Source organism: Peromyscus californicus, unplaced genomic scaffold (genome assembly GCF_007827085.1).
Source record: "Peromyscus californicus insignis strain IS unplaced genomic scaffold, ASM782708v3 Scaffold_16__1_contigs__length_79575227, whole genome shotgun sequence".
Lineage (NCBI taxonomy): Eukaryota > Metazoa > Chordata > Mammalia > Rodentia > Cricetidae > Peromyscus > Peromyscus californicus.
The window spans coordinates 11,598,345-11,612,325 of record NW_026294458.1 but is presented as its reverse complement, the minus strand read 5'-3'; the positions used below and the strand labels follow the sequence as shown (position 1 = coordinate 11,612,325).

General features: G+C 50.4%; 1 protein-coding gene across 5 annotated transcripts in view; it reads right to left on the bottom strand.

Annotated features, from left to right (window-relative positions):
- Positions 1-13,981, bottom strand: part of Slc12a8 (solute carrier family 12 member 8) — a 157,362-nt gene that overhangs the window by 130,939 nt on the left and 12,442 nt on the right. For all 5 annotated transcript variants that reach the window (XR_008218779.1, XM_052740384.1, XM_052740386.1 and 2 more), the window contains one exon: positions 5,424-5,570. Coding sequence is in view for 4 of the 5 variants with exons in the window: in XM_052740384.1 (XP_052596344.1) it covers positions 5,424-5,570 (147 nt within the window). In the remaining variant the exon portion in view is untranslated. The remainder of the gene's footprint in view (positions 1-5,423; positions 5,571-13,981) is intronic.

Here is a 13,981-nt window from a genome sequence, read left to right as displayed (position 1 = left end):
TTTCAGACAGGTGGAAAGTCCACCCTCAAACACTGACTTTATACCACATGTGGCTAAAGTGAAGGCAACTCAGGAGCCAGGCTGGAGAGATGAGATGCTCCGCAGTTAAGAGCACTTGTGGTTCTTGGAGAAGATCAGGGTTCGGTTCCCGGCACCCACATGGTAGTTCATGACTATCTGTTAACTCCAGTTCCAGGGAATCCAGGGGACTGATCTCCTGACCCCTCAGGCACCAGACATGCATGTGGTGCACATACATGTCGTTAAACACTCCTATACACAAAAGCAAAACTAAAAAGGAGAGATTCACCAGGGGCCTGCAAATCTACCATGCAGGTGACCTCGCAGGATAGGATATGCTCTCTCCCTGCCATCCTCTTACCCACGTTGCTCTGCCTAGAAAGACCTTTGTACTCACTCCACTGGCTTGCCAGGTTAACCCCAAAGCAGCCTTAAAGACTCAGTATCCGGGACGCCTTCCGCCAGGAGCTGTCGTAGGCACCCCTCCCCTGAGCCCTCCAGTACTCACAGCTTAGTGCTTTTTATCACAGTACTTACTTATCACAGTCTCTAGTCTCTCTGCCCATGTCCCATGTGAGAACAGGACACATTTCCACCCCCCTTCATGCTCGCCAGGCTTCGCACGGCCACACACTAAGTGCTCACTAAACGCTTGCTGAGCAAATAAGTCCACATTCCTGGACACGCACATTGACACGTACACACACACACACACACACACACACACACACACACACACAAACACACACACACACACACATCTCAGTGTGAAAATCAAAAGAAGGGCACAGTGTAAGCCCTTTGCAGCGCTGCATGCTTTGTGAGAGCACAGCGCTGCATGCTTTGGGGGAGCACAGCGCTGCATGCATGCTTTGTGAGAGCACAGCGCTGCATGCATGCTTTGTGGGAGCATAGCGCTGCATGCATGCTTTGTGAGAGCACAGCGCTGCATGCATGCTTTGTGAGAGCACAGCGCTGCATGCATGCTTTGTGAGAGCACAGCGCTGCATGCATGCTTTGTGAGAGCACAGCGCTGCATGCATGCTTTGTGAGAGCACAGCGCTGCATGCATGCTTTGTGAGAGCACAGCGCTGCATGCATGCTTTGTGAGAGCACAGCCCTGCATACATGCTTTGTGGGAGCACAGCGCTGCATGCATGCTTTGTGAGAGCACAGTGCTGCATGCTTTGTGGGAGCACAGCGCTGCATGCATGCTTTGTGAGAGCACAGCGCTGCATGCTTTGTGGGAGCACAGTGCTGCATGCTTTGTGAGAGCACAGCGCTGCATGCTTTGTGAGAGCATGGGCAATGGAGACTCCTGGAAGGTGTGCTGAGTGATGGAGAGAGAATGAAGGGAGGACAGAGGGGCCTTAAAATAGCTGGAGGGGTGCCCTGCCAGTGAGGGGTGCCCTGCCAGTGAGGGGTGCCCTGCCAGTGAGGGGTGCCCTGCCAGTGAGGGGTGCTCCGGCTGCATTGCTGGTCTGGGATGGAGAGAAAGATGGCAGGGAGGCAGGGTTCTTCCTCTCCTGAGCCCCAGCATTTTGCTACCCTGTCCTTACTAATTGGTGGGGTGTTGTAGACACTCAGGAGGATATTTGCCCTCTAACTCTCTTAACTGTGGATCTCACATGGGCCAATTCCTCTTTTCTCTTTCTAGCAACATGCCCCCCGCCCCTATCATACTGCCACACAGTAGGCCCAGAAGCAAGGCCCTCTATCCACTGTCCCCTCTGAGGCCACGGGGACGGGCACTCCCAGAGACACACTGTTCAACTGGCTTTGGAGTGACCCGGCCAACAGGGACTGCTCAGACGACAAGCACGGGCCCTTCAAGGACTCCCTCTCTCTCACGGTTTTTGTTTATTCTTTAAAGTATTATAGGTATCTTCGTTAACTATGTCCAGCTCCTTCAGGGAATAAACCAGAGCAGAAATGAAACGCAGGGCTGAAGATGTAGCTCTCTGACAGAGCGCTTGCCCATTAGGAGGCCTGGGTTCAAGCCCAGCAGGGAAAAACCAAAAAAGAAAGAAAACAAAAACTCCACAGGAGGCTCCGGGCTGCGCCAGAGCAGAACAAACAGCCGGGAGGATGCTGCACTAGTCACTACCAGTCACACAAAACAGGAGGGGCCTCTGCACATCTGACCCAGTGTGGAGACCCAAGCCAGGGGAGGGTCCCTTAGGGGACATCTGTCTACAGAGAGCTGGGCGCTGCATGCCAACTGTGTGCAGTGTGAGCAGACCGGAAGTGGTTCCTCAACCTTGCCTTCTGCTACTCCACAGCCCCGGGTTGTCTCCTCCTAAAACAGACGATATCTGCTTCATAGCCGTCAGGAAATCTTAAAGTTTAGAGAATCAAACATATTTACTTCACTTTGCCTGCCGCCTGCCACATAAGGGCTTGATAAGCCTTAATTGCTATATCTTATTTTGCTATAAAATGTTACACTATTATTATTAATTATTGTTACACAGCTTATAAATACAACACCCTCTGAATGTCCCCAAGGCCTAGTCTGGTGCATAAGGACAGCCGTGAGCTTCCTTCAGAAAGAGAATGCCAACAGCCACGTGTGCAAAGCCCAGCTACTGCCAGATGGCAAAGGACGCTGCTGCTGAACTCCTGGGTGTGGTGGCAGTACTAGCCGGTAGTGGCGAGACCAAGGGTGGAGAAGGGCTGACAGGAACCTAAGTGCCCGTGTGGCTCCCTCCCTCCACTCATGGCACAGTCCCAGCTCCCCAGGACACCAGTGTCCATGAGCGTGACATGGGAGTGTTTGCACTATTGACTTTGCTAATATTACACTTTCAGTGAAATCCTACAGAACCATTGCCTTCTTTTGTTCATACTTGAAACCTGTCTGCATGTGAATATAAATACCCCGCTCTAAGAACAACCTTGGGTCTTCAGAACAGAACTGTCGCTATAACAGTTTATAATAAACTATGTGTCCAAGTTGTTTTAGAGTTAATGTTTTTCTATTTAAGAAATGCTTTTGGCATTATATCCATTTCAATTTCATACAATTCCCTGGATGGTCTGTCTCGTTTTTTGGCATTTCATATTTATCTTTTCTTTTCATGATCAAAAATACGATACCAATGGCAGAGCTGAAAGGCAGAGTTTATTTTAGGACAAAAGGACAGACAAGCTCAAAGATGGCCTGTGACCCCTGCCTCTGGTATTCCCGTCCTTGTGCGGCCTCTGTCCTGTGTGGACCTGCTTTCCGGGTCCCACAGAAGGGATGGCATATCACTTCTGAGGCTAGGACATTGAAGAGATGCTGGCCACCATTGCAGGCAGGAGTTTTCTCCTATTCTGTCTGTGGTCTTGGTGGAAGTCTGCAGCCTCGGAAAGAGACAACCCCACAAGGAGACCAGGTGATGTGGCCAAAGCCTGCCAAATGTACTTGGGTGATGCAGTAGAGTCTTCACATGTGCCTGACTGACAGCAACCCTCACAGGGGCCTTGAGTACGTGGCCCTCAGAACCACAGAATACACAGTGCTGCTGCCATAGCTGCTGATATTGGGGTAACTCGTTACCCAACAATAAACAGTGAATACGACTTACACCTTCACTTTGGGGATGGAGCTCATTTTAGCTAGCCATTTCTTAAACATCAAATAAATAAACAGAGATGGCTAAAGAACGTAGAGCTGTCTTCCTTCCTGACACTGATAACTTCAGAAAAAACAACAACAAAGAGATTTAAGCCTGAGGCTTCCCAAGGAGGCATTCTGCCTCTAGACTACAACAGAAATGCCTCCTAGTGTCTCGTCTTGACTCAGGTCTTACCTGACATGTACCTCATGTGTGTGTGTGTCTCCCACAGCATTGACTTTCTCTGGTGAGCACTTGCAGACAATAGTCTCCCTGAACACTCTCTCCAACTCAATCCAGCCTTCAAGCTTCTTGCAACTCCTCCTCCAGGCAGCTTTCCCAGGCACCTTACTGTAGGTAGAGTTTTCCTGCCTGGCCCACAGTCAGGACAAATCTCTCTCACCTGCCAGTCCCACAGCCTTTCAAACCCAACCAAGTAAACACAGAGGCTTATTTTGCTTACAAACTGTATGGCCGTGGCAGGCTTCTTGCTAACTGTTCTTACAGCTTAAATTAACCCATTTCTATTAATCTATACCTTGCCACGTGGCTCGTGGCTTACTGGTATCTTCACATGCTGTTTCTCATCGTGGCAGCTGGCAGTGTCTCTCTGACTCAGCCTTCCACTTCCCAGCTTTATTCTCCTCCTTGCCCCGCCTACACTTCCTGCCTAGCCAACGGCCAATCAGTGTTTTATTTATTGACTAATTAGCAACACATTTGCCATACAGAACATCCCACAGCACTTCCCCCTTTTTTTTTCAAAAAGGAAGGTTTTAACCTTAACAAAGTAAAATTACATATAATTTGGGAATTTGGGCGTAGCTTCTCTTACTACTTCCTGCTGGAGGGGGGCGCTGTATCTTATGGGGAAACAAAGAAAATTTTAGGATTATGGAATAGTCCATGAGGCTGTATCGTCTGAGCCAGATGCCTTCAAACCGTTCTGGATGTTGGATCATCTGGGCCATGGTGTCATCGGAGACCTTTCAGGGGGTCTTGGCTGGTCAAACCTGATGTGTCTTAATCTGGAACAAATCCATAGCCCCTTACCTCTACTGCAGGACTCCACTCCTGGGGCCTTAATGCTCTGGAGATCTCTCCTAGTGTGAGTCTGCACCACCAGAGGAGCAAAGGCTTGTGTTTTACAACCCCACTGGCAGCCTTAGTGTCTGCACACACTAGGCATTACACACTAGGGGTGTAATTCTTAACTGGGTGGTCTTTGGTTCTGGGCAGCCTGTTCGGCCCATTGAAGTCCACTGTGTGAGAAGATGTGGTGTGAGAGGTCTCTGCAAGGGAAGCTCTGGAATATTTCTGCCCAAGGCATAAGGAGAGGTCCTTTGTGCCCTGTGCTGAAGATGAACTACCCATCAGGATCTAGTACAAGAGGGTCTGTCCTGGGTAATAAATTCTGAGAGGCAGGCGCTTGACCTCCAACCAAACGGCTCTACGAACAAGGCCAGGAACAGTATGAGAGGAACCATGTCATGGGAGTTTCAGAGGGGCACAAGGTGATGTGATAAACACCAGGAAGCCCAGAAGGGTCACAAACCAGAGTAATAACCATCATCTCTGGTCCTTGCCCTATCTCTAGTCCCACCTACAATGAGCCCTGACTCCATATAGTCAGGTCCATGTTGAGGCTCTCACTGGGGAGCCTCTGAGGGCCAGGCTCTGCTTCTCCTTTCAGGAGAATCTGTGCTTCAGGACTCTGTTCCCTAAGTTGTGTGGGGTCCAAGATGCTTTTCCACGTCACAGGCCCACCAGAAGTTCCAGGGTTACCAGCTCATTACTCACCACCAGCCAGCCGGTCCTCAGGAACAGGACAACCCCAAAAATGTTGATCATGCAGGATGTGAACACACCATCCCAGGTCCCAAACAGCACTGGTTCCCACATGAACAACTGGATCTTCCACCAGGGCTGGGGCTGGGCTAGGATGCCCTGCAAAGAGCATAGTGAAGTCAGGTGAGCAGCCACGAGAAGGACTGGGGGCGCTGGGGGAGGGGAGAAGACTGAAGGGGAACAGGAAAGGGGAGGACACCAACCTTTAAAAAAAACAAAACAAACTCCCACCCCCGGGACTGGGGGGATGGGTCAGTGGGTATTATGCGAGCGGTAGGACCTGAGTTCAAATCTCCAGTGCTTATATGAAAAGCTGTATGTGGCTACACATGCTGAAACCCCAGCGTTGTGGGGCGGACACAGGGAGATGCCAGGAACGCATTAGCTAGCCAGCCTAGCCAGAACAGGCTTTGAGTGTTTCGGTGGGAGACTCTGTCTCAGGTGTGTGTGCACAGGTGTGTGTGTGTGTGTGTGTGTGTGTGTGTGTGTGTGTGTGTGTGTGTGTCTGCATCTGTGGGTAGGGAATGACTCTATAAAGAGATCTCTATTCCCTCTTAGTGGCAGGGTTGTGGCATCCATGTGTAGTTAATTGTTCAACAAACACCCAGCCTCTTTGCAGGTGAGACCACGTGACTGGGGGTAGGTAGTTAGGAGCAATAGCAGGTTTTGAATGGGTGGGTTGGGGCCCGACCAACTAAGACAGTATCTCTGGCTCCCAGCAATTTGCATCCCCTTCCATCTTCCAGCCCCAGGAGTGAAGGCAGCTTCTAGCAAAGGCGCCTGCTGATGACGTCATCCTGCTGATGAAGGGCACTTGTCACTCACTCCTTCAGCCCTTTCTGTCACCAGGCTCTTCTGTTCAAAAGACCTGAGTGACTGGTTTCTCTGCCTGAACACTGACATGGTGCTTCCTATGCCTCCTTTCTTTCCAAGATCCTGGGGTCCAAAAGGATGCTTTGGCTGCCAAGCTTAGAACCAGAGATAGACCAGTGGTTCAGTGGGTTCTCTGCCCATTTTTTCCAATGCAAAAGTAACAAAAGCATGTATAAACCCCATGCTAGCTGGTTTCTGTGTCAATTTGACACAAATGGGGGAGCCTCAGTTGTGAAAATCCCCCCACCGGATTAGCCCGTAGCAAGCCTTTGGAGCATTTTCTTAAGTGATGATTGATAGGGGAGGGGCTAGCCCCCTGTGGGCAGGTGGTCTAGGGTGCTCTAAGAAACCAAGCTGAGCAAGTCATTAGGAGCAAGTAAGTAAGCTGCATTCCTCGGTGACCTCTGCATCAGTTCCTGCCCCGACTTCCCTCTGTGACAGACTGTAATGTGGAACTGTAAAATATACAGTTTCTCCCCCAAATTCTTTTGGTTACGGTGTTTTATCACAGCATTAGAAACCTCAAATGGAAGCCCTTTACTAAAATGACTGAAAACTATGGGATACTAAAACATACACAAAATCAGCACCACTCAGCCTGGGAACTGCTCTTGCACAGGCTGAGTCATTAATCTAAATTTGGGCATCCGCAGAGTCCCCTGTCCCCTAAAACCATGCCGCAATGATTAAGAATCCTCGGCAGGACAGGAGAGAGGAAGGTCTCAACCGTGTGTGCAGCCGGTGAGCACATGGGCCTGGAGTGGGCATTTAAAAGCTGCTTTTGACCAACTGCGTTGACTCCTCACTTGGGCCCAGAAGGTAAGAGCGCCTGGCATTTCCGCCTTCACCTTGTGGCTGGCTTCCTTACTGTGGCTCAGCCGCTCACCTCACAGGCATGTCAATCACTCAAGGCATGTCTGTCTAGCCTAACCCACACTCTTTCAAGGCTGAAGGCACAGAAGTAACTTACTGTCCTGAATCTCCAGCCACCTTGAATCCCAGCAACAGCAGTCCCTCGTAGGGGACCAGATGAAGGTGACTCTCTATAGTGGTGAGGGTACACCCTACAGCGGAAGTGATCATCTTCTAGGGCCAGGCTGTCCAACCAGTGACAGCAACAAAGACTTCTTTAGACCACCCTGCAGAGGCAGGCCACTCCCTGACCAGGAATGCTTATTTAGGCATATTTCTTGCTCCCTCTGCCCCCAAATCTTTCTCTGTTTAAACCGAAGACTCACGTCAGTATTCCCAAAGATGAACTTGGGGTCACTGGATCCCTTGTCTCTCAAATGTAGTCAACTGACGAAATCTCTGAAATCTCTGCTTTTCAACTTTGCTTCTTTTTTTCTTTTTTTTTTTTTTTTCCGAGACAGGGTTTCTCTGTGTAGCTTTGCACTTTTCCTGGAACTCACTTGGTAGCCCAGGCTGGCCTCAAACTCACAGAGATCCGCCTGCCTCTGCCTCCCGAGTGCTGGGATTAAAGGCGTGCGCTACCACCACCCGGCTCAACTTTGCTTCTTTAGCTGTATGTCAGGGATGGGCAGCCAAGACTTATGCTGCTGAAACCTAAACTTTTGCCCTAAAAACCCTAGTTACATTATCTACAAACCAAAGAGAAGGCAGAAAAAAGCAATAAACAGGAGAAAACCTAAGATCCAGAGCCAAAAAGGTCTGACTTTGTGATGGCTGAGAACAAGGACACACCTTGACCTCAGTCAACGCTAGACAACCACACTGCTTAAAACAAGAGCTCAAATGTTCCTTCTCCCTACCCCACACTAACAGACCAGGGAAGGGCCTCCAAGTGAGTCCTGCTCACTAGAGGCGGGGAAGGACAGCGGGGGACTGAGGGATGTCCTTAGTTAGGGTTTCTATTGCTGTGAGGAAACCTGCGACCAAAAAGCAAGTTGGGGAGGAAAGAGTTTATTTGGTTTACATTTCCATACTGCTGTTCATTGAAGGAAGTCAGGACAGGAACTCAAGCAGGGCAGGAATCTGGAGGCAGGAGCTGATGGCGGTGGAGGGGTGCTGCTTACTGGCTTGCTTCCGCCTGCTTTCTTAAAGAACTAAGGACCAAAGCCCAGGGATAGCTCCACCCACAATCGGCTGATCCCTCTGGCATTGATCACTAATTGGGAAAATGCCTTACAGCTGGATCGCATGGAGGCATTTCCTCAACTGAGGCTCCTTCCTCTCTGATGACTCTAGTTCACGTTGACACACAAAACCAGCCAGAACAAGGGAAGGACAGGGGAGGGATGGAGGAAGGACAGGAGGATGGAGGGAGGACAGGAGGATGGAGGAAGGACAGGAGGATGGAGGAAGGACAGGAGGATGGAGGAAGGAAGGACAGGGGAGGGAGGACAGGAGGATGGAGGAAGGACAGGAGGATGGAGGAAGGACAGGAGGATGGAGGGAGGACAGGAGGATGGAGGGAGGACAGGAGGATGGAGGAAGGACAGGAGGATGGAGGGAGGAAGGACAGGGGAGGGATGGAGGAGTCTGGATAATGGGCACCAGGCACATGATTGGGGAGGAGGAACTAGCAGACTATGGTCTCCAATGATTTGTCACAGACGCCCAATGGGAGGAGCCTAAGGTTCCCAGCACAAAGAAGGATGGTGTTGGACATGGAAGTCCTAACCACCCCATCTGATCACTCCAGGTGGTGTGTAAGCAGTATTGTACGGTACCGCATACATGTGTGCACATTTTATGTTAACTGAAATTTTAATCTGGGGCCAGCGGTCAGCAGCGCTTGCTGCACAAGCCAATGGCTTGAGTTCAATACCTGGTTCCCACAGGGAGAGAAATTGTTTCCTGAAAGTTGACTTCTGACCTCCATATGTGTGCAATGGCATGTGCGCTCCCCCTTCTCTCTCCCTCTCTACACACACACACACACACACACACACATACACACACACACACACACACACACACACACACACACTAATATAATACAATTTAATTTTAAAGATATATGAGAGATGGGAAAAGGAAGAGGCAGGGAGAGTGCAAAGGAGGAAAGGAATGAGAGAGGGAAAGAAAGCGAGAAACGGAGGGAGAGAGGGAGGCAGGGAGGGAGGCTCCCAGAAATAACTGGGGAGTTAATTAGGCCGTGGTGCGGAAGGCCCTGTGAGACTCTGGTCAGCCCCGACTGCCGGTTCTCAGCTCCGCTGACGTCTGTTCATTCATTACTAATTCATCTGTCTTCCACAAACCACAAGTGTGTCAGGGAGCTCAATGACTGGGGCGTCTGCCACCTGAGACTGTCCTTGAACCACCCAGGGACAGGGCTGGTGAAGGCAGGACTGTTAACTAGGATCCCAGTCTCGGAACTGAGGGCACAGCCCAACTCGCTGCCTCTGCATGTACCAGCTTCCTGTCAGGGCCTGCTGCAGATCTATTATTCCTAGAGACAGTAGCCGTCAGCAGTGGAAAGAGTTAACAGTCTGCTTCCAAATCAGTGCTCTGTGCTCCTTTAATCCCCACAGCCTTGGGAGACAGAGCCCTGGGGGTGGAGGGATGGTCCTCTCTAGAGCTGAGAAGACGCCTGACTGTCTTAAGTCTTCCAGCTGGGGCTCCAACCCAGGCCCGGATGGTGGGACCTGCACTCCACACTATGGCACACTCACTTAAAGGCGATGTGTCCTTTTCTTCCCTCAGTTTGGGTCCTAACACTCTGGGCGTAACTGTGTCCATCTGGTCTACCCCGTGAATGCCTATGTGACTACTCACTCATCTTTCCACTCAGGAGGCTGTGGAAAGCCTTGACCTCACACTCCAGTACATCAACCAGAAGAGTGCTTTATGCCTACAACAGGTTCACACTTCAGGACACTTGACCTTGAGAAAGGCAGCAGAACTGCTCTGAAGTGGCTTAGTGACTGAGCCACAGTTGTGTGTTTCAGGATGTTGGGAGGGAGGCTTCCACCATTTTAAAAAAGTGGTCAAAGGCTATCCGAAGTCTTCCCCCACAATTATAAATCCAGTGTTCTTAGGGAGAAAGACCCCTTAAAGCCCAGTGAAAGAGGAGGAGAGGGGAGGGGAGGAGGAGGGAAGGAGGGGAGGGGAGGGGAAAGGGAAGGAAAGAGGAGAGGAGGAAGGGAGGGGAGAGGAGGAGGAAGGGAGGAGGAGGGGAGGGGAGGAGGGGAGAAGAGGGGAGGGGAGGAGGAGGCAGGCCGACAGGCAAAGAGAGAGAATGGGGTGGAGACGCTTAGCATAAAATGCCAATAGGTACCACAGAGCCTCCAGTTAACTCTGCAGAGCCTGTGGAGGTGGCACACTGCCTCCCAGACACCCCACAGAAGCACCAGCACCAGCACCTAGTGCAGCCTCACCACACACGCAATGTCATCCTCCTCACACGCCTGTCCCAGTTACTGTCTAGGAGGGTGTGCTCCAGACCACTAGACCCACACAGCGGCTGCCGGCTCAGGTATTATGAGGGGCAGAGCCACTGTCATCTGCAATAGGAGCGGACGAACCGAGGGGAGCACATGTCAGTGCTCCCCTCACTTCCCTGGAGGAGGAGAGAAAGGATGAGAAAAGAGGCTAGGGTGAGAGGTGCCGAAGTTAAGCCAGCTCTGGGGGCGTGTCAGGGGGTGCTCTGATCCCAGCTGTTGGCAACTGACTATAGAATGAAATTGCCCTCAGCAATTCCGAAACACCCAGACTCTCATTCCCCGGCTCACACAGACACGCAGGCTGAGGAACGGGAAGTGGTAGAGGGAACGTGGGCCTGGTGCAGGGTCCCCCCGGGAAGCAGATGAGCTGGCGGAGCAGGATGAACACGTGAAGAACAAGTTTGTCATCCCAGTCCGTTTTTCGGTTGCTGCCATAACCCCGTCCGAAACCAGCTCAGGGGAGGAAAGGGCTCGTTTCAGCTTATACGCCACAGTCCATCACCAGGGAAAAGCGAGCAGGAACTGAAGCAAAGTCACGGACGAACACTGCTTTCTGGCTTGTTTTCTCTGGCTTGCTCCACTACCTTTCTTATACAGCTCGGACCCAACTGCCAAGGGATGGCACCACCCACGGTGGGCTGGGCCCTCCGACACCAATTACGAATTGAGAAAAGACCTTACAGACACAGCCCCAGCCAGGTCTATGCGATCCGGGCAATTCTTCAGCTGACGTTCCCTCTGCCCAGGTGACTCTGTGTCAGGATAACTGCTGAAGCTAACTGTAACATCAATTCCTCAGAAAGAGCACAGAAAAGGATGCTTAGACGTGGGCCCCTCACTCTCCTGAGGACCCCGAGTCCTCTGAGAAGCCAAGGGGAGTCTGGTCTCTGGGACGAGTACACCTGGAACTGCTCACTGCCAGAGTCGTTCCCAAGCCCCTGGGTCAAGAAGCCAGATTCTGGCTGTCTGCATTAAAGGTCTGTACCCAATGCTGAGATAACCGTGGCTTTCAGTTCTGAGAGAGAGGTACGTGAAAGAGACTCTCCCAATACGAACAGGGAAGTGCTGTCCTTCTGTACCTGCAAGCTGAGCTAAGTAAGACGCGACACTCCTGCCAAAGGCACCACATGAATGCAGGTCCTTGACCCCTTCATTCCCACAGTCACCTGCCAGGCTTTAATGAACACACCTGAACTGTGAGAGAACACCTTGTCGCTCTTCTGGTAACGGGATGAAAAAGAGACAGGTCAGGGGTGGCTTGAAGCAGGACACACCTTTGCGGTCTTCCCAGAGTCCTCCTGCGGAGATGGAGTGGGTCTCCCTGGATTACATCTCATGCACAGGAACCTGTAGCTCGTTTTCCGGTGGCTTGACTATTTAACTGCCTATCAGAGGATATGCCCAAGCTGCTGCTGACCCATGATGCAATGGAATGGTTGGAATACTTCATTCTTTGACCCTGGAGCTGAACAGGCATCATGGGCTAGATCACAGTGACAGAGAGCTGGGCACCAGGGTTACATGACCAAGGATTTAGGGGCCAGAGGCCACCTAGGGTACCCACAACAAGTACAGACAGCAATACAGCTGCATCATGGGCATTGTGCAAAGTTTAACTCTCTGAGACGACCGCTGTGAAAGCTTTGTAGAGGGGACATACAACACAGGTGGCCTAACCATAGCTAAGGATTTCTTCAACCTCACCAATGATGGATGCACAGCACACTCTGCAGGAGAGGACCAAGAATCAACAGAGCAATGTCTGGTTCAGGACAAAAATGCCCGACCAAGACGACTTAAGGGAGGAGGGATTTATTTTATCGTGTGGTTTCAGCCCATGTTTGCTGGGCCCGTGTGCTCGAACAGAGCTTCATAGCAGCCAGTATGTGTAGTGGAAGGCAGCTGCCCACATCATGGCTGACCAGCGAAAAGGGAAATACAGGAAGAGGCCAGAGCAGGAGGTGCAGTCCAAGGACACACCCCCACTGAACTAATTCCTCACAGGCCCTACCCTCTACCTTTCACAACCTCTCAATATGGCCATATTATGGATCTATCAGAAAATTAATCAATTGACTAGTTGAGAATACTTATGATCTGTCTCAGGAAACGCCTTCACAGACATACCCAGATACAGGCTTTACTAATCAATTCTCAATGCAATCAAATTGATAGTCAAAATTAAGCATCTCAGGGCTAATGGTTCACTAGATAAGGAAACATGGTGCCCAAGTCGATGACCTGAATTTGATCCCTGGAACCCACAAGGAAGAGAAAGAGATACCTGATTCCCATGGGGGTTGTCCTCTGACCTCTACATTCACACTGTACACATCCACACAGGCACACCCACACATTTACACACTATAAATAAATAAGTAACCATCTCAGGTTCCAACTAAGGAAAAAAAAAGAGAATGCATTCTGTAAGAAAATGGAACTAGAGCTAACAGTTTGAATTTATGTTTTTTAATATATATGTGTATGTGTGTATGTATATGGAGAAAGATAAGTACACATGTTTGTATAATGTGTACAAACTCATCCTTCTTCTCTCCCTCTAAAGGATCTACAAGCAAAGACATTCCCACAGCAAAGGGCATGCCTAGAACTTGGGTCTTCACTTCTGGACACTGTTCTTAAGGAACCAGGGCACTTTGAAGAAGTTGCCGACACAAGTTCAGGGAAAACAATTATGGGAAGAGTGTACAGTGGCTCCTCCAGAAAGTAATGTGCCAGGGTTTTCCTTTTGGGCCGCCAACCAGCTCCCAAATCATGACACGGAGACTTCTTATTAGTGATGAATGCCTGGCTAGCTCAGTCGGTAGAGCATGAGACCTAATCTCAGGGTTATGGGTTCAAGCCCCACATTGGGTGCCAGAAGTAGTAGGCTTTTTCTTTTGGGCCACCAACCAGTTCCCAAATCATGACATGGAGACTTCTTATTAATGATGAGTGCTTGGGCTTGCTTAGGCTCGTTTCTGGCTAGCTCTTTTAACTTGTATTAACCTGTTTCTCTGTATCTACCTTTTGCCTTGGGGCTTTTCACTTTTCTTTCCTTCTGTACATCTCCTTTTCACTGCTTCTCGTGCCTGGCTTCTGGCCCCGGGTGTGTTCCCCTCTTTCTCCTAATTCTCTTCTCTCTTCTTCTCTCCTGTTCCTAGATTTCTCTTCCTATTTATTCTCTCTGCCAGCCAGCCCCGCCCATCCCTCTCCTGCCTAGCTATT